Source organism: Psammomys obesus, unplaced genomic scaffold (assembly GCF_907164565.1).
Source record: "Psammomys obesus unplaced genomic scaffold, mPsaObe1.curated_primary_1811, whole genome shotgun sequence".
Classification (NCBI taxonomy): domain Eukaryota; kingdom Metazoa; phylum Chordata; class Mammalia; order Rodentia; family Muridae; genus Psammomys; species Psammomys obesus.
In genome coordinates this window covers 681637-709255 of record NW_026591816.1, presented here as the reverse complement: position 1 = coordinate 709255, position 27619 = coordinate 681637, and the positions used below count along the sequence as shown (strand labels likewise).

The 27619-nt window shown below is 47.0% G+C and overlaps 1 protein-coding gene across 4 annotated transcripts; it reads right to left on the bottom strand.

Moving 5' to 3' along the window:
• Positions 1–1903: 1903 nt before the first annotated feature.
• On the bottom strand, positions 1904–21195 carry LOC129680338 (leukotriene-B4 omega-hydroxylase 3-like). 4 transcript variants are annotated; one of them, XM_055611938.1, is made up of 15 exons: positions 21050–21195; positions 20068–20305; positions 18918–19574; positions 18312–18510; positions 15961–16105; positions 12415–12468; positions 12199–12326; positions 10746–10867; positions 9005–9275; positions 6312–6378; positions 5999–6128; positions 4665–4798; positions 4512–4576; positions 4288–4370; positions 1904–3809 (listed from the first exon to the last, which is right to left on the bottom strand). In XM_055611938.1, exons 4-15 carry the CDS (start codon positions 18507–18509, stop codon positions 3632–3634), a joined length of 1575 nt encoding a protein of 524 aa, XP_055467913.1. In that variant the 5' UTR covers position 18510; positions 18918–19574; positions 20068–20305; positions 21050–21195; the 3' UTR covers positions 1904–3631. The 4 variants fall into 4 exon arrangements, with proteins under 4 accessions (XP_055467913.1, XP_055467912.1, XP_055467914.1 ...); XM_055611937.1 differs by lacking the exon at positions 21050–21195 and adding an exon at positions 20629–20713; XM_055611939.1 differs by lacking the exons at positions 18312–18510; positions 18918–19574; positions 20068–20305; positions 21050–21195 and adding an exon at positions 16277–18250.
• Positions 21196–27619: the final 6424 nt, after the last annotated feature.

The window sequence follows — 27619 nt, the reverse complement described above, 5'->3', positions numbered from 1 at the left end:
CATTCATCAGAAAATTACATGTTTGTAAACCTCCACTGTACGTTCCCTGGACCTTGACAATCTCTTACAGAAGATGTGAGCATGTGGCGTTGGGTTAGAAACTCCAAAAACCTGAGGTTTTCCATTCTTCAGCTATGTGATCTTTGTTACACAAGCTGGCCTCTCTGGACCTCAAAGAAAAGGTATGCCTGTAAAGATTGCTGGATGGCTACGCTATATGTCTCACTCTGCGTTCTGCAAAAACAGTTCCTGATATGAGATGTCAAATTCAAATAGTTTATTTGGATGTTATTCAAACATAAGTCTCAATTGCCAGGTGTCTCTTTGGGAAAGAATTCCTGGAAACCAGGAAAATCAGAGAAGAAGAGGAGGCAGGAGGTAAAGACAGCCGTGGAAGGAAGTCTGCACAGAGGCAGTCAAGGCTCAGACATGGTGAAGAGCTCTGAAAAACAGAGAGCACATATATGCATTCCAGAGTCATGCTCCCCAGAGTGAAAGAGATGGAGGATTATCCATCCATACACATGGGCCTGCGCTACTTTAAAGGCCAGTGTTTCTCTGGAGTGTGTGATCTTCATCACAGAAGTCAGGGCTCAGGGTCAGGGAGCTCATAACAGCTCCAGCCATGAGCACAGCCCTGTGTGAACAGGTTAGTCATTCATTCATTGGTTCCAACACACACACACACACACACACACACACACACACACACACATTCACCCATGCCTTGACCACACCACACACATACACACACAGAGGCACACACATATAAAAGAACACACACACACACACACCATACAAACACACCATATACATAAACACACACACTCACACATACACACACATGCACACATTCAGACACCATCCTAGTGTTCATATTCTCTTTGATTTCATTAATCATTCTCCTACAATTATTCTTTTGAATATTTTACTGGGATTTTTATCTAATTTACTCACACAGAATCTATCGCTTTGGATTCTGTACTTTTAGAATGGTTCTGTTGCCTTGATTTCATGTCCTTTATACTGTTGTGTCAAAATAGAGATCCTCGTGTTGTTTCATTGGTTAGATTTTCTTTAATCATCTGATGTATGAGCAATGATAAAATGAGGGCAGGTTAAAGAAGGGTAGAGGTTCATGGCTCAGTGCCTAAGCCCATCAGTCCATATTCTCAAGTATAATGGTCTAGATCACGCCAAGAACAGCATAGCAACTGTAGAGGCAACCACAGTTCCAGGACATCTCCACTTCCCAAATGTAACAGTGAGTTAAAACTGTCACTTGGGTCATTTCAATAACTGTTTGGAGATAAGGAACAATAGTCATGTGTAGTGTACAAAGACACTAGTCTCTAAGGCGGAAAGTGAAAAGGGAGTGGGGCTGGGTGAGTATGTGGATCACTACTCAGTCTGGAAAAAATCAAGGTGGAGCAAGTTGCACTATTGTTAGTGTGAAGATCACTAAAAGTTATACTTAAAGCACGAAAAGAGGAGGAGATGGAAAATATATTAGTTACTTGTCTCTCTTGCGGTGGCAAAATAACTGAAAAAGGCAACTTAAATGGGGAAGATTTATCTATACTTATTTTAGATCATAGTTTGAAGATACGGTCCATTGTGACAAGCAGGGGCAGCAGATTGAGGCAGCAGCAGATGGGCACTGGTGCTCAGCTCCACTCACCTTATCCTCCATTCTCTCTTGGCAAACAGGGCGCTCTTTCTGCTAACATAATCTCTGGAATCCATCACAGCCATGCCCAGAAGCTGACTGATCTAGATAACCCCTCCTCCCTCTACACGAGCAGAAGGTTGTCTCTGCTTTCAGTACAGACCCTGTCCAGTTGACAGCCAATATAACCACCACAATTCCACTCCTTGTCAACACTGCAATAAAACACACCACTTTCAAATCGCTTTTTGTCTTTATTGGCTCATGTCCATTTCATAATACAAAACGCATTCAGTCTAACTTCAAAAAATTCCCTGTAAAAACATCAAGAAAACCAACAGCCCAGTTTAAAATAGGGCATAGACCTGAACAGAGGGCTCTCAAAAGACAAAAGGCAAATGGCTGAGAAACATGTGGAATGCCCACAGAAGTCAGGAAATTAGTAAGGAGCCATGGAGGCAGGATTTCCAGGAGAATGAAGCAGTATGAAGAGTTAAAGGGAAATAATGGTACGGGAAGAGTTTAATGGTGAGGGGATTTCAAAGCAAGGTAGATGAGGAATTATGGGAAGGGATAATTAACATTAAAGATGTTTCCAAAACATCCTATGGAAACCTACTACTACAGAAGCTTCCTAAAATATCTACATACACACAAATAATAGGTGTTAAAATGGGGTTGCCCTGTAAAGTGGGAGCAATGATCTCCTGGACATCAAGAGGTAACAAAAAACCCAGTTACCTCTTTGGGAGATGCTAAAAAGTGAGGTGACTAGCCATGTTTCAAGTAGGATTATTTCATGAAGCTAAATAGGCAATTAAAGGTTAAGCACGGCTCCAAGGCAGTGGCTTTGCTCTCTATGTGGGGAGAGCTGATCTCATTCTTACAAATTCTTGTGACACTGTGCTACCAGTGATTATTACACATGTTAAAATAATAAAAGATATTCTTTTCCTATTCTGTTTACTTTCTGTAAATGGAACTCAATGGATGAGAATAAGAAAAACATTTGGAATAAGGCTAAAGGCAAAGAAAACAAATGTGGCTTCCAGATGAGGAAACTAAACATTTTTGAAATGTCTTTTGAAGTCCCAGCTTTCTGTTTTGCCCTGCGTCGTTTGAATGTGGGACTTCAGAGCTCCACATGTGCTGAGCAAGGGCTGCGTCTCTAGGCTACTGAGCTAGTCCTGCAGGATGCCTGAAAGGGCACTCAGTCCTGGACCTCCAGCCAGAGTAGCAAGGCCACGTGCTGTGGTTGTCCACAACGCTGAAAATTTTATAGCTTTACCGGCCACCCATCACCATGACCTTCACCTCCTTGAGTTCCTCTTACCAGCGAAAATGGACACAAGAGCACACTGGGTCAGGAATACCGCATAAGAACCTGGGCCAGCCTGCTATGATGTCCCAAGGACTGCAGTGTAGATGGCTGGAAGGCTTAGGCAAAGTTTCCTTTAAGACCAGCAGTTTGAGAATGACCCGGGGCAACACAGTGAGGCATCACCTCAAAGACAAAGCAAAAGGATGGCTTGTTAGCTTTAATACACATAGTAATTTAAAGCCCACAGAAACAGAATTCCGATGTGAGAAAAGATGGGCACGTGAGCTTAGAATGGGGGTCAAGGTGGTGCTAAGTGTTTGCAGCTGAGAATCTGCGTCTCAGTCTGGCCCTTGCAACTGCTCGCTCTCCTGCTGAATCACACACACCCCTCCGGCCCGGCTCCCTATTGCCCAGAGTCGTGCAGCCTCTCTAGAGGAGGATGAACCCTAACCATCAGAGCCTGTGATCATCCAGGAGAAGACAGACCATTGGCTCAAATCAAGCAGCTGGACTTCCTAACTCTGGGCACTGGGTGCCTCTCTTGCAGCTGGTGCTTGCAGGCTGACAGCACTGTTTGTGCTTCGCAATCTACAAAGGCAGAGTCAAAGGCCTACTGAGAAGTCCAGGGCAAAGTGAACGGCTCACTGTGCGCCCGCGCTCAGCGGCTCCACCCGCAGCCACAGCCCGCCCTCTGCGCGCAGGATCAGCTCCGGCTTCCGGCGCGGCTCCTTGTCGTCCGGCAGGACGCGGAAGCGCAGCAGCGTCAGCGCCAGCGCCACCTTCATCTCGCTCATGGCGAAAGTCTGTCCTATGCAGTTCCTGCGGGAGGACGGGATGGGGACTCTGATTGCGCCCGGACCCAGACAAGTGTCCTCGGACCCAACCTGACAGGGTCCCGTCAGGTGGAGGGACGGACGCTATATACTGGGGACCCCACTTAATATTTAATTCGAACCTTGCCCAGAGTTCAGGCCACAGTACAAACGAGCAGGAGGAGGGCCTTGAAGCATCCCTGTACACCCTTGGAACTTCCCAAACTAGCTCTCCAAACCTTGGCTTATATTCCCCCCCTCCCCCCGGGATGGGGTTTCTCTGTATAACAAGAGCCCTGGCTGTCCTGGACTCACTTTGTAGACCAGGCTGGCCTCGAACCCACAGACATCGGCCTGCCTCTGTTTCCCAAAATGCCTGGCAGGAGCTGGGGAAAGGCGACTATAAACCTCAAGCATCTCAACTCCCCCTTTCCTTATTATCACACCCAGATCCTGCTGCACAATCCTGAGCTTGCTAGCTTCACCTGGGTCCCGCAGAGAAGGGAATAAATGCCAGAGATGATCTATCCTGGATGTTCTCTGGATCAAAACGGAAGGGGTCATAGACCTGCAGAAGAGAATAGCCACGGTGAACGAGTAGCATCTCCCAGCACAGCGAGAGACAGAGAGTCTTGAGCATGCTGAGAAAAGTGAAGTCTGATATAGCCTGGGGACACTGGGGATGAACAAGAATTGGGGCACAGCGCACCTCAGGGTCGCGCCACACAGTAGGGTTGTGATGGATTCCAAAAATATCGATGATGCAGATGACACCTGTGGGAAGGTGGAACCGCAGGGTGAGCCTGCTGCCTGATAAACCTTGCCATGTACCCAGGATCCTTCTCCCCTATGCTGTGGCTACCTTTAGGGATGACCCTGCCATCTGGGAGGGAAATGTCCTGAGTGCAGCAGCGGGAAACCATTGTGACTGGGGGATGCAGCCGCAGACTCTCCTTGATGCACATGGTCAGGAAGGGCAGCCGGGCCAGGTCGTCCCTAAGGAGCACACCACACGATTATCCAGGAGCAAAACAGGGATCATGAGGCCCTCTGGTGCCCAATTAATCCTTCTTCAAGGTGGTAAAATAATCCCAGGAAGAGCAGAGAATTAGGAAAGTACTGGAGGAAATATAGCCGAGTATCTTTAGAGACGTTTTTTTTTTTTCCTCCTGAGACAATGTTCAAACACCCACCATTTTTAAAACTCAGCACATTTACATTAAAATAAATATTGCTTATAGCAAAAAAGCAAGATCAAAAGGAAAAAGAATTAACTGATCTAACTTGTTTGCTCTTCTCTCTCCTCTACATAAAACCTCTCTTTCCCTCACACATCCTATCTGCCCTTCCCCTCCTGTACATTCCTCTTCTCTTCCTCCCTTGTCTTCTCTCAGTTATTTCTCCTGTCCCTGCTCCTCCCTATCACCTAACCCTTTTTATCTACCTCTCCCCTTCTCCATTACTCTTTATATCTCTCCTCTTTTTATACCCCTCCTGCTACCAGTCATAGGCACCCCAATCCTACAGTCTTCCTCCTCCATCAGCCCACACCGTCCTTAAGCCTACCACCCTATTCTGCAGTCCCACACATATTCAGTGACCTTCCTGATGAAACATACCCCTTCCTCCTTCATGTGCCTCTCACATGCTCCCAATCCACTGCATGCCCATGTGTCTTAACCCAAGATGGCTCTCCCACCAAGCTGGGAGCTCCAGGAAGGCTGGTCTCTGGGCTGAGTCCTTAGCATAGACTAAGCTAGGCACAAAATGAGAATGAAAAGGCAGTGGAGGGGTAGTGGTGAAGGAAGATGAGGTGCATGAATGAGTCACAGGTTCAAAAAACACAGATAGGACTTCTAATCCCAGATGTCCCCGTGAATCCCTGGGAGAATAGGAGGAAAGTAATTAGGAAGCAGAAGAACAACCTATCAGGAAGAGAAGACATGGAGAAATGTTATTTAGGACAGAAGTGGAGGAGAGGAAGGGAAGTTCACTTACTCAATTCGTGCAAAGTAGCATTATCTGCCTTCACTTAGTGTTATCTTGTTAGCAATTTTCTTTGAACTTCACATCTTCCTTTTCCTTGCTGGTGAAGTAGATACCTTACCCACCATCCAAGAACAGAAGAATTTTTCCCTACTGGGAAACGAAACCAGGAGTGGGGTTCAGGAATAGTCCACTAGGACCTGCACTCACCACTCAATCTCCTCAGGCTCACGGCCCCTCAGGAGCTCCTGCACCTCCTGCCGGCAGCGCTCCTGGTGCTCAGGGTGCTTTGCCAGGTTGTACAGGATCCAAGAGAGCCCACTGGCTGTGGTGTCATGTCCTGAAGAGCAGACAGACAGGCTTGGGCCTCTGGGCTATATCAGCACCATTGAGTAGACAGCTCTCAAGCAGTAAAGTCCTCAGGAGGGATGGAGGAAAGACAGAATACAGGGAATGAAAGGACCCAGATTCTTGAGGTAGAGAGACTCCTACTCCTTCCTTGATCTCATACTGAGACCCTTACCCCTAAACATGAAGGTGTCAGCCTCGGCTCGGATGTCTTCATCTGACATCTCCTTTCCATCTTCATCCTGGGTTCAAGGCAAGGTCTTATATCACACCACTTTCAAAGTCTAACAAAATATCTAGAGCTCCTCTTCTAGCCAGGTACACAAGACCTTCCTACTCCTACATTTCTCTTGGTTACCATCGCCAGAGCTCCTAACACACAGGCATTTTTTTTTTGGCTGCCCTGCCTCCTGTTTTTTTCCTAATTGGAAGAATCAAAGACCCATACTTCTCTATGATGAGTGGTTTCTGTGGGAAAGAGTGACTAGCCACCTTGGAAATAGAACCATTGCATGGCAACTTGTCTTGGCAATTAGAGATTAAGCATTCTCTAAGTCAGTGTTTGTCAACATCTCCAAAAATATTTACAGCATGATTCACAGCAGTAGCAAAACTACAGGTATGAAGCAACAACAAAAATAATTTTATGATTGTGGGATCACCACAACATAAGGAATTGTAGCAAAGGGTTACAGCATTAGGGAGGTTGAGAACCACAGCTCTAAGTCTCTGACTTTGATCTCTACATTTTACCAGTTCTTCCTTTATTGCTATTTTCTTTGTCACAAAGGTTGTGTCTTTGGGACTGGAAGATTTAGACTGACAGGAGAACTAGGAACAGTATTTTGTAAATAGGACAGATGATGCCACAGTGTGTGGGGTCTCTCTTCTTTCTCTCTCAATTACTATTTTTTTCAAATGTTCCCTTTCTGGTTTTTCTCACCTTGTACTCTGATGTCTTCCCTGCTCTCCTGTCCCACTACTGGGTCGAAATCTAGAGAATTTATCTTATTTCTTTTAGAAGCTATCAGGTTTGCAAACGTAGAAAATTTACTTCAGTACTTGGTTAAAGTTGTTTATATTCAAAAATAAAGTACCCTCTTTGAGAAAATTTGAGGGGAGTGCAGGGTGATTTATGTGCTTGAAAATGTCACAATGAAATAGCTAAAAATTAATTTTCATATTCCTTGCTTCCTCTCCTGTGTCCTCCCCCATTTCCTATCATCTATTTATCCTCTGTTTACTTTTCCTCTTCTGTTCTTCTCTTTCCTCTCACTCTCATCTTTATTCTATTGCTCTCTCTGAAACAAAGAAGACAGATGTGCTGTTCTATAAGCTTCCATACACACACACACACACACACACACACACACACACACACACACACACGTCTTTCATAGGTCATAATGTATAGGTCTTTTTCCTATTGTATAAATTCTGTCGTGGTTTGAAGAATGACCCCATAGGCTCATATATTTGCAAACTTAGTTCTCAGTTGGTGAACTGTTTGGAAAGAATTAGGAAGTGTGGCCTTGCTGGAGAAGGTATGGTCTTGTTGGAGGAAGTGTGTCACAGGTGAGTTTTGAGCTTTTAAAAGCCCACACCAGGTCTAGCCCCACAGCACTCCCTCCTCGGCCAGCTGCCTGTGGATCCACATGTAAAGCGCTACTGCTCCAGCTCCAGCCTGTCTGCTTCCCCTGTGGTGATCATGGACCAATCCTCTGAAACTGTAAGCAAGCCCCCAGTTAAATGCTTTCTTTTATAAGAGCTGTTCTGGTCATGGTGTCTCCTCAGAGCAATGGAACAGTAACTATGATACCTGCTTCACCTTCAGTTAAAATAATCAAATGACCAGGGAAAGAATGATCGGGGGAAGAGAGTGTTACTGCTGTAATGTGTGATCTGCACTGATCATAAAATTATGCACAGCTTTCAACAAAGATGCAGACCCAAACCCAGACACTGTGATTCACTAACTCACCAAGCAAGGCCCTTCAGTTTCAGACCTAGACACGCTGTGCCGGCTGCTCCCCAGTGTTTTCTCCACATGGCACTCCTTTCTAACTTGTCTCTTTTCCTCAAATACTTCCCATGGCTTCTCGGTGTTCTGTACATCAAGTCATTACTGGAACTCTAAAAAGCTGTATCATCTCACTTTCAACGCTGGCACCCTTCTATTCTTTATAAAATCATAATGAGGTGGGGCTGGAGGGATGCCTCAGTGGTTAAGAGCACCATCACCCAGATGGTGGCTCACAGTCACCCACAGCCTCAGTTCTAGGGGAGTCGGTGCTCTCTTGTGGCCTCTGCTGGCACCAAGCATGCACATGGCACATACAAACATGCAAACAAACACTCATACGCACAAAACAAAAATAAATAAATCATTTTTTAAACTCATGAGGAACAGTACAAGCATGTAATGCCAGAAGTTGGGGCAGGAATATCCGCTCACCCAGCCCTGAAGAAAAGCATGGCAGCACAGTAAGACGCAGACAGGAAAAGCTACCTCAAGCCAAAATGTCTGACACAAACATAATCCCAGCACTGAGGAAGCTGAGTCAGGTGGAACATGAGATTGAGACCAGCCTGCTTTACACAGTGAGACTCCATCTTAAAGAAGAAAACGAAACAAAAACTTCAACTAATTAATTAATTTTAGAAGCTCCATTGCACCTCTTAGGACACCTACCTTGAACAGCATGATGTGGTGCATATCTGTAATCCCAGCACTCAGGGAGGCAGAGGCAGGTGGCTCTCTGTCAGTTCAAGGCCAGCCAGGTCTACAAAGGGAGTCCAGGACAGCCAGGGCTACACAGAGAAACCCTGTCTCAAAAAACAAAACAAAAACAAAAACAAAAAGCCTACCTTGGTTAGCAGCAGCACATCAATAAAGTCCAAAGTCTTGGCCTTGGCCTTGGCCTTGATGACATCATCACCACTATTACCAGGCAGAGTGCGACGTCGCTCCTGGATGATGGCGTCGGTGAAGTCATGTACCAGGCGGCAGGCCTTATAGAAGCGCATCCCATCAGGTGTGAGGCGGTAGAGCAGGTCCATGTGCAGAAGCAGCTGCTCGTTTCTTTTCACAGCCAGAGCACTGAGCTCCAAGATGGCAGCAATGTACTGGCTGGGCTTCCTGCACAATGAGACCAGGAAGAGAAGCAGGAATGCAACCGATCTGAAGCCTGAGGGGCGGCTCTCAGCAGAAGGAGGGAACTATTTCTCAACAAAAACTGACTAATTTAGCCCAACTAATCAGGAAAAGATGGCAACCTGTGATGATAGGCAACGGCCCTGATGGCAACATTGTAAGAAAAGCTGTCAGCCAGGCACTGTGGCACAAGCCTTTAGTCCCAACACTTGGGAGGCAGAGGCAGGCCTATCTCTGTGAGTTCATAAAGGCCAACCTGGTCTACAAATCAAGTTCCAAGATGGCCAGAACTGGTGCACAGAGAAACACTGTTTTGTTTTGTTTTGTTTTGTTTTGTTTTGTTTTGTTTTGTTTTGTTTTGTTTTGTTTTGAGATAGGCTGGCACACATATGTAATTCCAGCACCGAACACTCAATTTCTTCTCTCCTTTCATTCTGCTCCCATGAACATACAGATTTCCTTAGGCACTCACTGCGTAGTACAGAAACCAGATTCTTCTCTTTCCTTTCTGACCCAGGCTCCAGTTCTGCTCCTCCTGCTTCCAACATTGTCCACCCACATCAGGACTCATCAATTCTTTCAGTTGGTCTATGGACAGGTCCCCTCTCTTGTACAACATCAACTCCATTTTCTTTTAAAAGGAAGTCACTGTCTTTCTAGAGCTCCTCTCTAATCATGCTCAACATTGGTCTACTATGTTCATTTATTTTATACCTGTAAGTTGCCAATTCTTTTGGTTAATACCTCTATACCCTAGTCAAGGCCATGGGAAATCTCAAATGTCTTGCCAAGGCAGATGTGACCATTGAGGGGAGAGGCTTGCAGGGCTGAGAAATATCTACGCAAACACAAAATGGAGTCAGAACAGGATGGCATTACCTTAATCATGTCAATCGTGGGTGTACCTTTAAAGGGATGTTTAAACCCTGGCATTTTTCTGTCTCTCTTTACCTCTTAGCTGCCTGTGTTTCCTCCAGCACAGGATGTCTCCTTGATACAAGTTTGGGCACAGATCCAAAAGCAATAAAATCAAATTACATTGAAACCATTAGCTGAAATTAATATCTCCTCTTTTTGATAACCTTAAATATTTTGCTATAGTGATAGAGCTAATGACGACCTCTCGTTGTTCTCTAGAAACTATAAACTTCATTCAGAGAATGAAATTCAACACTTTTCTTGGCTTTCGGTGTCTGTGTGCTTTAGTTACTGTCTGCTCTCCCAACCTCAATCCCAAATGCCTCATGCCATATGCCCTGGATCTGCCTCATCTGAATCTCTGTGCCTTCCTCTGAACAATTCCCCCTCACACGGAGCTTCTCCACCCCCTGTGGGGTTGGTTCAATATCAGTTTTGACCCACTTCCTCCATGGAATCTCTTCTGCTTCTTGGCCACCTTCCCTCCCCCATCTCTTGCTTACACACCAGGCTCCAAAGCCAGGAATTGGAACTCACTCCTGACAGTTGCTGTTGAAGCTAAAGACACATTTCTGTAAAGTATCCAAGGTCATGAGGCTGATGTTCTCAAACATGTCCAGATGGGCTATACCCCCTGAGACCAGGTGCTTCCACTTGGCCTTGGGAGAGAGGAGAAAGGGAGAGGGAGAGGGAGAGAGTTAGATCTTGGCTCCCTAAGGCTCTGCCCAATCCCACCTACTAGAATGGGCACCCTCAAACCAGACTTCTAGATCTCATGACCTCGGGGATAACCCAACAATGGAAGTGGTTACTACAGCAGATGAAGACACAGACTGGGTCACGAGTCAAGCTCTGCTTCCTGTGTTCTGTGCTTCCTCAATCAGTTAATTTCCTTTTCCTAGTTCTTACCTGTCACATCTTTAGGAAGTTGATCAGATTTGGTGTCTGCTAAACTAAGAGGGAACCTATGTGCCACCATTTTTAGCTCATGTCCTGCAGCATAATATGAACAAGGTCCCTAATATCTATGACCCTGAGGCTTATCATTAATGCAGAAAAGGCAAGCACCGTACCTCACAGGCTTTTGGAAATTAAAGTTGGCCAGCACAGATTATTGAACTGAGTCTTAGCATAGATACAGCCTGTGACAAACATTCAACACATGGTACCCTTTTCATTGTCACTGCCATAAATTGATTTCAAAACCATTCCTTTGTTAAGAATGTTAGACTGCCATTGTTTCTTGAAGAAATTTGTTAGACATACCAAGAATGAACTATGTTCTTAATTTAGGCTATTCCTCTGATGTTATTGCAAGAAAACTCTGGATACAGTGATGACTCTCCAGGAATAAAAATAATACTAAATTCTGCTCGTTATAGAAGCAGATTCCCTAAGACTCAGTCATATTATTACATCAGGTCCTGAGGTGATCCTACTGCAGCCCTCTTGCATTGTGCTCAGGGAGTGTCGGTACCTTGAAGAAAGGATGAGAGCTTGCCTGATGCACAGTTGCTTGCCGTGCAGTGAGCAAATGCTTGGCTCTTCTATCTGACCCACAAATCTGGTGTGTGCTAGCAGAACCCAGAACAAGGAAGCAGGCTAACATGTCAGTGTGCGAGTAAGGGACTGTCTGTCAGCCCAGTTCTCACCTTGTCCAGGCATCGCATCTAGTGCAGTGTGATTTTCCAGCCATGGGCATTAGATTTTGACCCATTTTGTTAATTCTGTGTTTGACTTATGATTTGATCAACAAAAGCTGGTGAGATGATAAGCTATAGTTTTGGTTAAACCTAAGCTTTAGGTCATATCCAGCTTCTCTCATTCCCATGGAACTCTGTGCCACAAGCCTAGGGTGCCTCGTACAGGAAGAGAACCACGGAAACAGTTGTTCCTCCTGCTAAATTATCCTGAAGTCTGCAAGCTCCGTACATGATAGGACTGACCCAGAATCAGCCGAGCTGCCAGCTGATGAGTTCCGGGGACTCACAAGCATGATGTTGGTGCTGTCATTGAAAATCTTCACGTAGGACTTCAGGATGCTGAAGTGGAAGGCGGGTGTCAGCATGCGACGGTGACGGCTCCACTTGCCACCAGCACTCAGCAGGAGCCCATCGCCTGGAGGGTGATCATTACAAAGTGCGCAAAGGCAGCACTCTTCCCTGGGCCCCAGGCGTGTCCCAATCATCTCACCGCAAGGACTCACCCAGCCAGGGTTTTAGGAATCTGTAGAAGATGTCGTCCTTTGGGGCAACCGCAGCTGGTGTGAACGAGAATCATTGGAGACCAATGGAGAATGCAGAGGGGTGAACTTGAGAAGAATTTGGTCCCCTCATCAGGGGCGTGCATGTCTGCCTCAAGCCAGTACGGCGAGGTTGTGAAGAGGGACAGAGGGGGCAGGGAGGAGAGGTAAGCAGGAGGGAGACTAGGCTATAGGAAGAGGTGGGACACAGCGTGGCATCACACCCGAGTAAGCATTCACGTGGCTTCTGCACAGCCTTAACACATCAACACTCCGGAGATCTTTACACTGACCTAGCACACCCATCCACACTGACCTACATCCATCCACCCTGCGCCTTCTGTCTCTCCTGACGTGTCCGTGTGGCATGGATGCACACAGCATGTGCATCTGTCTTAAGGTGACCAAAGTTGTTGGGATCAAAAGGCAAGGTGAGAAGGAAAGAGTTTATTTAGCCTTTAGCTTACACGTCCATATAGCTGTCAGGACAGGGCTGAAACCCGGAGTCGGGTGCTGATGCAGAGGCCGTGGAGGGGTGCTGCTTCTCATGGCCTGATCTCATGGTGTGCTTCTCATGGCTTGATCAGCCTGGTTTGTTTATAGAACCGGGACCACCAGCCCAGGGATGGCACCACCCACAATGGGCTGGGCCCTCCCTCGTTGATCACTAATTGAGAAAATGCCTTGCAGCTGGATCTCATGGAGTCATTTTCTTAACTGAGGTTCCTTCCTCTCCGATGACTCTAGCTTGTGTCTAATTGACAAGCAAAACAAGCCAGTTCAACATCCTAATAACTAACATAGCTAAACACACACAGTCTTCCCTGACATGGGCCCTGCCCAATGCAACATAGTGTCTTAGCTAGGGTTTCTGTTGCTGTGAAATGACACCATGACTATGGCAACTCTTAAAAACAGCAACAACATTTAACTGGGGCTGGCTTACGGTTCAGATGTTTAGTCCATTGTTACCATGCAGGAAGCATGGCAGCATATAGGCAGGCAGGCACTGGACAAGGACCTGAGAGTTCTACATCTTGATTCGTAGGCAACAGGAAGAGATGAGCAAGGCTTGAGTATCTGAGACCTCAAAGCCCACCCCCTAGTGACACACCTACTCCAACAAGGCCACCCCTCCTAGTAGTGTCACTCCCTATGGGCCTACTAGGGCCATTTTTATTCAAGTACATCGATAGAGAAGGTCTGCCAATTCTCTGTGTAACTGAAATGGTCATTGTAGGATGTAAGGAGACTGCTCACTTGGCAAAGTGCTTGTCTTTCAAGCCTGAAGACCTGAGTTCCATCCACAGCACCCTCATAAAAAGTTGGGTGTGGTCACATGCACTTTTGACAGTTCTGAGGAGGCAGATCCCAGCTGAATTCTGGCTATCCATCACAGCCTAACCAGTGAGCTCTAACTCACCGAGAGACTCTGCTCCCCAAAACAAGGGGTGACCTCTCATGACACCCACTGTTGGCCTCTTGCCTCCACACACATAGGCACACAAATGCACGTGCACCTTTATAAAAACATGCATGTATTTGTACACAGACTTAAAAACAGTCACATTAACCTCTCAGGTGTGTAACAGATGCGATCCAACTGGACATCAGACACGGATATGCACTAAGCCCTGCCGAACCCAATCTCCAGGGAGGCCTCAGTCAAGTCTCAGTGCCACTCTGGATGACAGCTATCAGATGCCCTAAACATGGTCAAAATGTTATCAGAAGGATGAAAATACAGTCTCAAAACAACTGCTCAACCACACAGAAACCAACATTCCTCATGTGTCTCCTTAGGGGCCCCAGATAGGGCAGTCTTTACATGATCACAGATATAAACCATGCTTAGCCAGGGATATTGTCATATAGCAAGGCAACCACCGCCACAGCCCCACCAGCCTGCCTTAGGTCACCTGGAGCAGAGAGGAGGGGCTTCACAGTAGGAAGGCTACACAGATGGACACCATCCAGGGCCCCTACCCCACAGCACACGCCAGGATGGCTGCACCATGCACCTTTGCCGTACCTCTGGATTAGAGGAAAGAGAGCCTGGAGTTTGCTTCTCTGGGCTGCCAGAGAGGTGGATTAGCTATGCTGGAGGCAGAAGAAGCCCTGGGAAGCCTATCCAAGCCTTTCTCGTTCTCAGTGCTGAACCCTGCCCAGGCTTCCTCCAGACAGCTTCTGTGCACAGCCACCCTAAACCTTCAGTTAGAGGGACAGAAAGACACATTCACCCTTAGGATCTGGGTTCTCTTCCACCCCATTCGCCAGACTGAAACTCAAGCCCTCAAGTCTCTTGCTTCCAGTCTCCCAAACAGTACATGAAGCATCTGAGACCTGAGTCTGGGACTGTGCATCAATAGCCTGAACTCTTATTCATTTATCTACTCTGCCTTTCCTCTGACAATAGCACCATGATGGCACCAGACTTCCCAAAATCAAGAGGCAGAGTGATTTAATGAGGACTCTGTCCTATGGCTCAGACCAGCAAATTAAAATTAACTATGAGCCCAGAAATCCTGGGAGCTCCAGGAGAAAAGCAAGCTGCCCCATGGTCTGAGACTCATTACTTAGACCTTGATGAAAAGGCTTGCATGAAAAGGTGAACCACAGGGAGGCAGAAGAGACCAGAAGACATTTTCCCAATCTATAGTCTAAAGATTCCCTTTATTTCATTGAATCAAACTCACACTTGACAGAGATCTAGCCATGCAGAGAGAGCCGGGGGCCTTCCTGGCAGACATGAGAGCCATGATTACTGTGGAACACTGACCCCTCTCTTCTCAGCCTGGCCTGTGTCAGTATGGTAATATCAGAGGGCAGAGTATATAGACCAGGCTGGAGTGGCATTTCCTATGAAATATTCTGGGCCTTTTCAGTGATCAATAAACATGATGGGCAAACCACAGAAAAAGGAAAAATATAGAAAAAGCAACTGAATCCCACATTAGCATACCCATCTCACTGCTCTGCCTGGGGGTGGAATGAGCTACAGCCCTACATTGGCCCTGCACAGCCTGCCCCTACTTTAAACATTTCCATTATCAGGGTAGATTTGTCTTCATTCCACGTGCCTTGCTTTGTCTCACTTAGGCCTTAACTGGTCTGGCTTCTGGGCATGTCTGGTCTGGTCATGTCTCCTCCTCCAGGAAGCCTCCTTCCCTAGCAGAGATCTCACTTCAGCCATCACCCATCTCCCTCAGGGCCATTCCTGATCACAGGATTCATCTTTTGCAGATTGGGTTCCTCTAGGACAGAGCCTTGCTCAAGATCTCCTGGCACCCCAGGAATACCAAGAATGCTAGGATGGGGAGGAAGGAAATGACAGCAGTGGAGAAAGGAAAGACCGACATGGAGATGGTGAGCACATGAAAGAGCAGAAAGGCTGAGAGAGGAAAGGGAAGAAGGCTGGGTCAGTGAAGGGGCCACACACAGAAGCATGGAAGTAAAGACCAGAGGTTCTCAGGTCCCCATACCCGCAACACCACCAGCTCCCATGGGTACCTGAGGCGCTAAGGACAGATCGGATGGTGTCAGGGTGGCACAGATTGATGAGAGGAATTACAGGGCCTAACCAGATCAGGAAGCCCTGGGGGTAAGTGGCCACCAGCTCAATCATCTCCTTCATGCCTTCTTCCGTGGGAGGGGACTGAGGGGGGAAAAAAAGACAAGGGTAATCCCTCCTGAGTTGGCTCTTTTCAGGGATCAAATTGGCTGGGATGCCCCACAAGCTGTGGCAACATGACTCTGGGTGCATCCGTGATAGTGCTTCCAGAGCACATTAGTATTCACATTAGCAGACTGAGTCGGGATGACTCACCCTCCACCGTGTGGATGGTACAAGTGAAACAAGAGACAGAGAAAGGGAAAATTCATTTCCCTGTCACAGCTTGGCCACCTGGCTTCTCTTGCCCGCAGATATCAGACTCCAGAGTTTATATCTGACACTCCACTTCACCCAGCATTGGACCTTTGTTCTTAGGCTAAACTGTTACTCCACCAGCTTCCCGGTGCTCCAATCGGCATGGGGCATTGTGAGGTTTCACAATCTCCTTTATCACATAGGTCCAAAGTTTCTGTCTATCTACCTAGCTCTCTCTACCTTCTCTTACTTACATACCTGTGCGAGCTATCTGTATATCATGCGCATTTGACCTCTACATAACTATGTGTAGCAGTGTGCTACACTTGATTATTTTTATCAACAACAGGATGTGTATATTACATCGGTCACGTAAAACTATAACACATCTGAGGATGATCTACGTCTAACAGTTTTTGCTCTTATTCTTATGTTTAGATACATTTGGCTAACTAAATACCATGATCTAAAAATCGCGTGCGATCGTGTCAGCAGTACCACGAGGTACGGTTTGCATGGTGGGACCCGTAGGTGGTCTCTCATACCCTAGATGTGCAGTAGGCTCTGCCATGGTGGTTTAACTAAGCGAACCCTATAGTGTTGGTAAAATGACAAAATCACCCAGGCGCGGATTTGTAAGATTTGTCGCTCTTGCAAGGCGATGTATCTGTGTGCATGTGTAAATGTGTATGTGCATGTGCGCGTGCACTTGTGTGCATGCTTTGGCTCTGGTGCTCTGGGGAGAACTAGTGCGCTTCCTCAGCACTGTTAGGAGGTTCCTCCTGAAGCCTCTGGAGGCCCACATGTGTCTGCCTGTTTCAGGAGAGAGGAGGGAGACACTGCTTCTTCTTGCTCTGTCCTTATCCATCACGTCTCGGTATCAAGCCTGCATCTTGTGGTCAATAGGCTGTCTGCCTCAGAGAAGCCCCCTTTGTCTTGAGCAGATTCATTTCTCAGGTGGAATCGATTCCATCCCCAGGAAAAGCCTCAAGGCAAGGTCCTGATAGGGAAGTGTGTGGACAACACTGTGGGCTCAGGGTTTGTCCCCAGGGTTTCCTCTCAAGTGCTCTTCTGCCTGCATATACCAAAAAAATGTCTCCAGTTCCACCTATGCAGAAGAGCTCAAACCCTGGAGCCTCTAGAGGTGACCTTACAGGCCCCCCAGGACAGCAGAGGGGGTCTGAAGTCTCCATCAGAGTGGCATCTGCTCCAACAAGCAGCTAGTATCCACAGGGTAAAGGATTCTGTGCATAATCTCAAGAGCTGTGTGCTGTACATGGAGCGACTAAGGCCAAGTCAACTGAAGGAGAGAGCAGACCTATGTCAAGGTCCAAGTGTTGGGTAAAGGTTAGAGCCAAGGAAGGCTCACTGAAGAATGGGCGTTCTAAACTAATCCAGGTTGTGCAACAGGCCACAGGCCACTTTAGTAGAAAGGAACAACATAAGGAAGATATGACCCAGGAAATGGAGTTTCCTACGAGCCAAGTGTGCCAGAGGTATAAGGGGGGTGGGGCATAGAAATCCCTTCCGGAATAAAGCAGAAATCCAGAGATAGACTAACAGAAAGAAAGGGACCAGACAGGAAGCTGACTCTAAACCAGGACCCTTCAGGAAGCCAAAGCAATGTGTGACTGTGAGGGACCCTGGCTCTGTGTCGCCCATGATGGGAGCACTTCAGTGTAAACCAGAGGCAAAAAACAAACAACAACAAAACAGGCTGGATATGAATGCAGAGTAGACTGGGGATGGAGAACAGGGATGTAAGAAAAGCTTAAAATGGAGTACCCAAAGACCCTAATTCATTCTACCCCCAATTTCCAGATCCATGGGAGATTGCTGCACCCTCACACCCCAGCCCCTAGCTCACCCAATGCCTGACACTCTGTCCAGGCACCCTCATATCCAGATTCCAGGCCATCCTACTATCAACCCCTTGGCCACCGGGAGGTCCCTGCACCCTCATAGCCTGGACCCATCTTGTTGCCATACTCACCATGCTGAGGTGACCCCAAAACCAGCTCCTCTTGGGTGGCTCAGGAAAACCACAAAGACGATGACACTTTTTATATAAAGTGTATATCTGTGTGAGGCAGCAGGCCAAGAACCAGGAAGCCCCAACCAAGAAAAAGAGTAACCATGGTGAGGCTGACATGGGCCCTAGTCCCAGCCAGGATAGGCCCAGAAACTGCATCCTACAATAGAAATGATAAACCATGAGTTTGAGAATCTCAGTGAACCAGCAGGAACATCCTATAACACTGGAGAGGGTGGAGACTATGAATCCTGATGTCAAATCAGGTGGTAGTGGAGACCAATGTAGGAGAGACACAGCGAAATAAGATATGAAGAGTAGGAAAAGAGGCAGATGACAAAGAAAAGAAAGAGAGAGAGAGTCTGAATAATGTCCCAAATTACATGCATAATTCTGAGATTTCCTAGAGCGTTTACCTAGAAACTACCACACCTTCAGGGCCAGCTGGGTCACTGTTATCACTTTTAATCATCTGGCTCCCCAACACCACCTCAGACATGGGCAGAACCCCCCCCCTCTCTGTCTCCCAGGACCCTCCCATCCAGCTGCACTCTGTAGCCAAACCACCTTCTCTCAGGAGCGGTGTCTCCCACAGCTCCACTCTCTCTCTCTTCTGAGCTCCCTTTGGCTCGTTGCCTGAAGGAAGCAGTGGGAGGCTGGGTTCTTTTGTGCCAGCCAATCCTTTCCAGAGCTGACAGTTTCTTTCTAGCCTGGCAGGAGGCCCAGAAAAGTGGGTTGAGTCAACCAGCTCTATGTGGAACTGCGTCAGGTTCACACTGAGCATGGAAAACAGGTCCTCAGGACTTGACCCCTCCGTGAGGCTGGAGACAAGACCAGTGTTGGCAAAGTGACTCTGAGTCCCACCTCTATTGACCTTCTTTCTCTTCCAAGGACAAAATATATTGCTTTTAAAAATCATTAACTTGGGACTTCAGGTGCCAGGAGACCAGGGCCAGGCATGTCCCAGAACCTCTCTGGAGCTTCTCTGCATGTTGGTGTGGGAGAAGGTCCTGCAGGATTGCTTGACGCGGAACTGAGAGCCTCTGGAACACGACTGTCCCCAGCCACACAGCCAGGCAGCAGCCAAGTCCTGTCTCCGAGCAACGCAGGGTCTTGGTAGGCGTGATTCTTTTAGAAGCTGTCCAACAACTGAGTTCCCAGAGCAGGTTCCAGGGCCCGAAAGCCCGGCTAAAAGAACACAGCTGAAGCTGAGCTGGGCTGGAGCTAAGATATGGAGAGAGGGGAAGGTGTGAGTGAAGACGAGAAGGGCTTTCAGTAGATGGGTTCCTGGCAACAGAGTCAGGGCCCTTCTTGTTCCTATATGACTAGCACTTAAGATAATCTGTACTATTCTGTACACTGGTTACTGCTGTTTTCAAAAAAGAAGCTGTTTAGTACAGTGCTTGGTGCGTAGGAAAACGCCCTTGTCTGCTTGTGAGACAGCAATGTATTTTGATGTGAAGACTAACATGCAGGCCATGTGTTTCCTGTTTGACCAAGCTGTGGCCAGCATCTAGACTGGGCTTTCCATTACTTTTGTGAAAGAATGAAGACATAACCAGACAAAGGTAAGACTCTTGGGTCCCTTTGCCACAAATCAGGGAATACCTTCAACCATCCCTCATGCGTTCCCTGACCCTCAGCAGCATTTTTCAAAAGCTCTGAACATCAGGCTTGACATCAGAGAGCCCCAAAGAAGTGAGACCCTGCCACTCACCAGTCTTGTGACCTTGAGCAAGGAAGCTGCCCGTCTGGGCCTCAGACTCCTGAATAACATGGTCATGATGGTACAGAGGCCAGGGCTGCTGGAGCTTACAACATGCTTCTTAGTTTGTGTTCCCCGGAGTTCAAACTCTTCTTTTGGAGGTGACCCTAAGACATAGCTGTAGTGAAAGTTTTGGTGTCTTTAAAACAAGCTTAGTCACCTCCTCCATGCCCTCCTCTGATTCAGGAGCCTGAAAAAAAAAATAGTCACCTCCAGGTTAACTTGATGGATCAAGCTGGCTGAGCTAAGGGACACCCATGACTTCTAGGTGTCTGTGATCCAGAAGCATTTCCATCAGGACATGGAGCCAGGATGTCCCACCCTCTGCAGGGTGGATGGTACCACCCAACCCCCTGAGGATCCAGATAAAATAATAGATGAAGGAAGGGAACCTGCTGCACTCATTTTAAACTCCATTTTATTTGGGATTGTTTACTCCTCTACCTCTCTTCCGCCAATTTTTTAACCCTAGGTAGGAGAGAAATTTGGAGGAAAGGGAGAGGGGACACAGACCTCTTTACTTCTCCTAGCTGTTTAGGGTCTAAAGAGTCTCCATCAACAGCAAAAGCAGCCAGCAGTCCCCTGTTTCCCTCCTGCAATCCGCTCCTTTCTCTCCATCTGCCACACAGTGTCTCTGGTCACTCCGACTGCTGCTCGCCATTACCATACACGAACACAGCACATCACTCTTTCTCTTTCTGGGCTCTCATATTTATGTCCTCAGAGTCCTAGACTATGCCCCCCTGTCCCACAAGAGGCAGGCCGCTACCAGCTGACAAAGACCATACCCCGCACAAGACAGTTATCAGCTGTGGACAAACTAAAGCCCAAACTAAAATCTCACACTTGGGATAAAAAACAAAAACATATTTACATAACATAACTTAGTTTACAAAGAAACCAACACTTCCACTACATGAAACTGTACTCTGACCTCCTAGATGGGACACCATCTTCTCCTGCCATCGGACATCAGAACCTCAGGTCCGTGAGCCACTAGAATCCAGCATTTACAGGTGAGCCCTCCAGCACCCCAGGATTCTCACAGCTTTGTTCTGAGGCTGAGGTGATCACAACTGAGATTCCTTGCAGGTTGTACACTGAGAGAACCCTCAGTCTCCAGAAGTACCTAAACCAGCTCCCATGATGCAATGTAATGTACCCGCCCTCTCTCCCCTCTTCCATTCTATAGATGTATATAGATATGTATGATCATGATGCATACATGATTACACGAGCATGGTCACGTGCTGCTTGGTGATGCTTTATTAAAACAATGCACAGATGACCTTGATCCCTCAGGTTGCCATGGAGCAGAGAACTGCTGCTGCCTGTTATTTTTACAGCGTTCTTTCCATGTTTAGATACATTCAGGTACACAAATAATATCACATCAGAACAAACCATGATGTAGCGGGAACAATTCGGTAACACATATCCTAACTGTGCATTAAGCTTTGCCATACAGGGTTTTTTTGTCGGTAGACTCTGATGTCAGCATAACGATAAAACTGCCTCCGGATAAATATCTCAGAATATGTTGTCCTTATCATTATTTGGTGTATGACTCCATGTGAGTACGTGTGAGAGTTTGCATGTGTGCTCAGGAACGTGCATGTGGGTGCATGCAAATGTGCATTTGAGGAGGTATATGACTGAATGAGTGTGAGTGTATGGGTGTGAGCCTGTGTGCTATTGGTTCCTTTCCTCCAGGAAATCCTAGGCCAGTGTCCCATGAGTACATTCAAGCCCCTCCCACAGGCTCTAAAAATGGCACAGCCTCTGAAGTAATCCTGTGTCTTCATTTTGAAATAGAGAAGGGAATCACAGCCTCCCCCTGTTCTTGTCCAAATCCCAAGTGCTCATTCCAGGGCCAGTGGGCAAGTTATTCCTTCTGCCAGGGCTACATAAGCTCCAGTTCCTCCCTGGACAAAGGGCCACACACTGGGGACATTCCAGCCTTGGCAGACAGGTCCTGGGGTGGGGTCTGCAGCCCACAGAGGTGACCTCCGAGTCTGCATTAGGGTGGCAGCTCCCACCCACCAGCACCGGCTGCCCACCAGCCTCAAGGTATCCTGAACCTCTGTATACAGCCCACACTGAGCCATTTGCAAGTGAAACAACTGGGGCTAAGCCACCTAAATGAGAGAGCAGGTGTAAGCCAAGGGCCAAAGTGTCAGGGTAAAGGTTGGTATCGAGGAAGGTTCGTGGGAGGGAGGTGGACAGCATTTATCCAGGTAGCACATCAGGGCTCACTGTGCTCTATCTTAGGGGAGAAGAGCACGATAAGGAGGAAGTGGCCCAGGGAGGGGCAGTGGGGAGTGAGCCTGCAGCTCTGCTGTATCCCAGCTGTGCCCCACTGTGTGCAGTTAGGGAGAGAGATCAAAGGTCAAAGCTAGAAAACTGGAGGACAGAGCAGGGCCCACATTAAAATAATAATAACAAATTTTAAAGGTCCTGGACAGAGTCAGGAAGCCTCAAGTCCAACACTGTTGGTAACAAAGCCCTGGGACCCTTCCTAAGGGCCTGACCTGCCAGATAAGCACCGGGCGCCAGCAGGCCATAGCTTCTTACAACCCATTGTTCCCAAAACTGTTTGCTTTGGGACACATCCGTGACCACCGATGTGACCACCGATGTTATCTTCGGGCCTTGTAACTCTTTAACCCACCTTCTTAGCCTTGGGAACTTCCCACCAAGGGCCTTGGTATTTTTCCACTACTACTCCCCTTTCTTGCCCATCTCCCCCACCCTGCCAAAACCACGTTTTAAAAGAAACACCAAAGTTCAATAAAAGAGACACTTGACCGGCAACCGTCTGCTTGTGTCCTTTCTCTCTCTCCCCCATCTTTTTCAGGATTGACCCCCTTCGTCCCCACGAATAACTGAGTCCCGCGGGACGGGACACAACACAGACACTGAGGAAACGCCAGGAGCCTTCACTCCGTATGCCCCACCCTGAGAACTTCTCAGTGTCCTGAAATGTGAGAAAGAGAGTTGGAAATGCCAGAGCAAGCTAGGGGTGGGAACACGGGGAGGTAAGAAGGGAAGGCATACCCAAGCTCATCAGCTAACCCATGGCATCACTCTGAGCCCCATCCCTGACCCCCTAAAAGACAATCCACTCTGACACCCCCACCCATACTGATGCCACACCTACCATGCCCACATGGCTCATAAGTCAGTTCTATTTGAGAGTCTGAGGGAAACCATGAATGCCATGATAGTTCCCATAGGCAGCATAGATCTGTGTCAGAATGCGAGCCTTTCTCACCTTATCAGCTTCCAGTTATGGCTGGCCATAATATATATTTATTGATTGCCAGGAGTTCTTTTTTAAGGGTGAAAGTTTGCTGTAATCTTCAATAAACTATGAAATTGGGGCTGGGGAGACGGTTAAATCAGTGAAGGGCTTATGTAGTACAATTGTGAGAACCTGAGTTCAATTTCCAATATCAATGTTAGAAAGGAAGAAAGAAAGAAAGAAAGAAAGAAAGAAAGAAAGAAAGAAAGAAGGAAAGAAGGAAAGAAAGAGGGAGGAAAGAAAGAAAGAAAGAAAGAAAGAAAGAAAGAAGGAAGGAAGGAAGGAAGGAAGGAAGGAAGGAAGGAAGGAAGGAAAGAAAGAAAGAAAGAAGGAAAACGGAAAGAAATCTGGATGGAGTGACCTCATACCTGTAGTCCTGGCAGTGAGAAGGCAGAGACAGGAGGCAGGAGGATTCCTGGGGCTCGCTGGCCAGACAGTCTAGTGCGAATCACTGAATATCAAGTCCAGTGAGAGACCAGTTCCGGGGCCAAAGCCTGAGATGAAGGTGCCTCAACATGGCAGGTTTCTTCTAAGGCCTCTGTCTTAGTCAGGGTCACTATTGCTGTGATGAAACCCCACGGCCAAAGCAACTTGGGGAGGAAAGGGTACATTTGGCTTACACTTCATATCACTGTTCATCGTGGAAGGAAGTCAGGACAGGAACTCAAACAGGCAGGAACCTGGCGCCGATGCAGAGGCCAGGGAGGGTGCTGCTTACTGGCTTGCTTCCCCTGGCCTGCTCAGACTGGTGTTTTTGTTTTTGTTTTTGTTTTAATATAGAACCCTTCCTTGTTTCCCCTTTCTGCCCTGAAACTACCTTGTCTATAAGCAAACTGGTGCTCTCTGGTTCAGGAACTAGAGATGTCCTGCCCTGTTAGTTCACAGGCGATCCCACCAGCTTGCCTTCAGGGTCCAAGCAACATGCTATGTCATCACCTTCCGCCACAGCTAGGTGGGCCAGGCGTGTGTCGAATAGAAAGAACCTGCCTACCACCGCGTGCTCTCTTTCTCTTGGTCTCTCTGTTTGTCTCTCTCTTTCTCTGTCCTTCTTCGTTCTCATGGTTCTGTCCCTGTCTGTCTATCTGCCTGTCTTCATGTCCAATTGTCTGCCTCTACCCCTCTTCCTCGAGGCACTAACTCCTCTTCCTTTCCCCAAATAAATTTCCTTATACCAGATATGTTGTGTGGCCTAATCATATATTATAACAACCCCATAGGTCTTTTGCCAAAAAAAATACTGTGCTATCATTGAGTTGTTCAATCCCCTGTCTGTCTTTTCTTCTCACCAACTACAAATCTCACCTAATCCCAAGGTTTCCTACTATGCTTCCTTCAGCTGACTGGGCCAGAGCCCTGGGTGAGACACAACTGATGAATAGCATCCAAAGGAGAGAAAATTCTTATTTAACAGAACATCAAACTGCTGCTTAGAGAGGACAAGCCTCTGTCCCCCTCCAAATCAGGCGATTGATTCCCTTTGGACTGTCCTGGGTCCTGTCAAGAATTGCTGTGCAGGTGTTCTTTGAGAGAGACTGCTCAAAGAGTCGATGCTGTGTAAAAGACTTCTTGGGAAGATGCACACACACACACACACACACACACACCTACTCATCCCAGAAGATAGGAATCTAGTATGTTGTGTAGCATTTTCCTCCAAGATTAAAATCTTCCACCTTATTAAGAAATAGGATGTTTACAGGGAGATTAAGGGTAAAACATCAGAATGATCTAAGACATTGATTCTCAACCTGTGGTCCTTGACCCCTTTGTGAGTCAAATGATCCTTTCATAGGAGTCACCTAAGACCATCTGCATATGAGACTTTACATTATAATTCATAACAGTAGCAAAATTACAATTATGAAAATAATTTTATGTCGGGGGTCATGTTGTGGAAGGTTTAATATAGATTTATCTTTTAGTTAAACAGTGGTTATTCCTAAACTAGCTGTATACCCAAATCACCACAAAGAGACTAGGATTTATTTAATTAACCTAGAGCATAATGCTGGACAATAGTTACTCCATCCTAAACCTCCAAACCTGCGTAGTTTCCTCCCATTCAGATTTTCCACATTATACTTGCTTTTAGTCATATCTTAGATCCAATTAATCTCTCCTCATGGTTCCAAGTCCTCTCCTGCCCATCTCTCTTTTCCAACTCCTCCCACTCACTTCCTTCTCCTCCCCTCTGGACCAAGATGTCCCACCCTATTCTCTCCATTGCACAGCACTGGCTGGATGTTGAATTGACAATACAGAGAACAAATGGTGACATGTTTACACACACTTGAGATAGATGATGCTTAGAATAAGCATCGCAGTGTGATGTCCAGATTGAAACCAAATAGTGGGGGAGAGAAACCAGCATTTGAATGAACAAGGTTAAATTATAAACATTCCACAAGAACATTGTACCAACATAATCACTACAATGAGGAACTGCATTTTTTTAATTTGACAGTTCAGTCGATTTAATAAACATTTCATTTTAATTCAAGCCAGCTTTCATGTTTTAATATAAAATATTTGATGGACTTGAAACAAGTTGACTCAAAGGGAAAGTTAATTCTGTATTGATGGAATTAGTTGGAGGAACTGTATTTTACAGGGTCACAGCATTAGGAAGGTTGAGAACCATTGTTCTAAGGGAAATAAACTCTCTATCCTGCATGGAACCTCATTAAGATCAGGAAATAAACAACTCAGTAGCTTCAGGATTTCACTGAAACTGACCAGATTCACTAGACCCATCCCTTTTCAAGCATATCTAAAGCAGTAAGGCCTGCTGGGAGATCCTCTCAGACCAGCTGAGGTGAGGAACAAGCAGGAGTAATCTGAACGGTCAGTAAGAGGCTCGGAACAACTGAACTACCTGAGAAGGACACCCCCCAACCTGCTGAGCTGACTGCACCCCTGCTCCTGCAGGTAAGCCTAACGAAAGCTCACCGGTTCACTATGTTGGACTTCGGTAGCATCGCTTCCCTGTTTGGTTTGTTCGTGTCGTCCCAGGAACAGAGTCACATGGTGTTTTACCATAGACCAAAGTAACCAAAGCCCAACTCAGTGAACCAGTGAGTTTTTATTGTGGTTGCTAGTGGAAACATGGATGAGGGGTCGGTTACAGAAGCAGGGATGACTCAGAACAGTCCACCACAACGAGGGAGCCACCCCGGAAAGCTGCAGCCCTGGAGCTCTCTGAGTCTCCTCCCCTACAGTTAGTGGTTTGTTCCTTCATAAACCTGGAGAGAGAATCTGGCCAGCTGGGCATGGTGGTGCACGTCTCTAATCCCAGCACTCGGGAAGCAGAGGCAGGTGGATTTCTATGAGTTTCAGCCAGCCTGGTCTACAAAGGGAGTTCAGGACAGCCAGGGATAGCTACACAGAGAAACCCTGTCTTGAGAAAATAAACAAATAAACCAAACAAACAAAAATAATCTGGCTAGCTACTGAAGATATCTGTTTGCCTGTTGAGTCTCATAAGCCTTCCCCTCCCTCCTGGACGGAATTGTCAGATGGAAGTTAACTGCCATAGAACATCAGGCTCTGCAGAACTTCCATGAGAAGGGGAGGGGCAAATTCAGTGACCCTCTGTCCTGGCATCAAGGACACAGAGTCAGGTCTTAGAGCCTTTAGAAAAGAACTCTGTGCCCTTCCCAATCCCCACAACAGTTACTAGCATACCCAAGCTGAACTCTGACAGACCTGTCTCTCCATTGCCTGCAGTTCCCAAACTGTCCTGCAGAGGGAGAATTCTCCATGGTCGGGAAACCAACAGACCACACTGTTAGGTAGCCAGCCAGAAAAAGGCTTAACTTTGTCAGAATTGCACAGGGGCGGCTGTTGCAGAGTCTGTGGAACACAAAAGGCCCATCCTTTCTCACCCTTTGTATCCATACATCATCACGACCCTGGGCAGAAGCAAAGTGAAAAGTATCAGCTCAAGACCCCTAAGACCAAGTTCTCAGCACAAAGGAGATTTTTTTTTCCCCCTAAAGGGTCAGGGTCAGGGTCAGGGATTAAATGACAAAGACAGGAGACAATGTTGTGCCCAATTCCCAAGATCCCCAAAAGGCCATAAGGGAGTCGAATCCATTGCCAAACACGTGAGGATCTTTATTCACAGCCTGGACCAGACTCCCATAGACACCAAGGCATTGGTATCCAGCAGAGAGCCCCAAGCTCTGGATTGTGGATGAT

Coding starts and splice junctions, on each gene's coding strand:
- LOC129680338 (XM_055611938.1), bottom strand. CDS start 18,509: ATGCAGTTTCTGGGCCTATCCTGGCTGGGACTAGGGCCCATGTCAGCC. Junction 16,106..18,311: donor TTTGGGGTCACCTCAGCATG/GTGAGTATGGCA, acceptor TTCCCCCCTCAG/TCCCCTCCCACGGAAGAAGG. Junction 10,868..12,198: donor ACAGCACCAACATCATGCTT/GTGAGTCCCCGG, acceptor CTCTCTCCCAAG/GCCAAGTGGAAGCACCTGGT.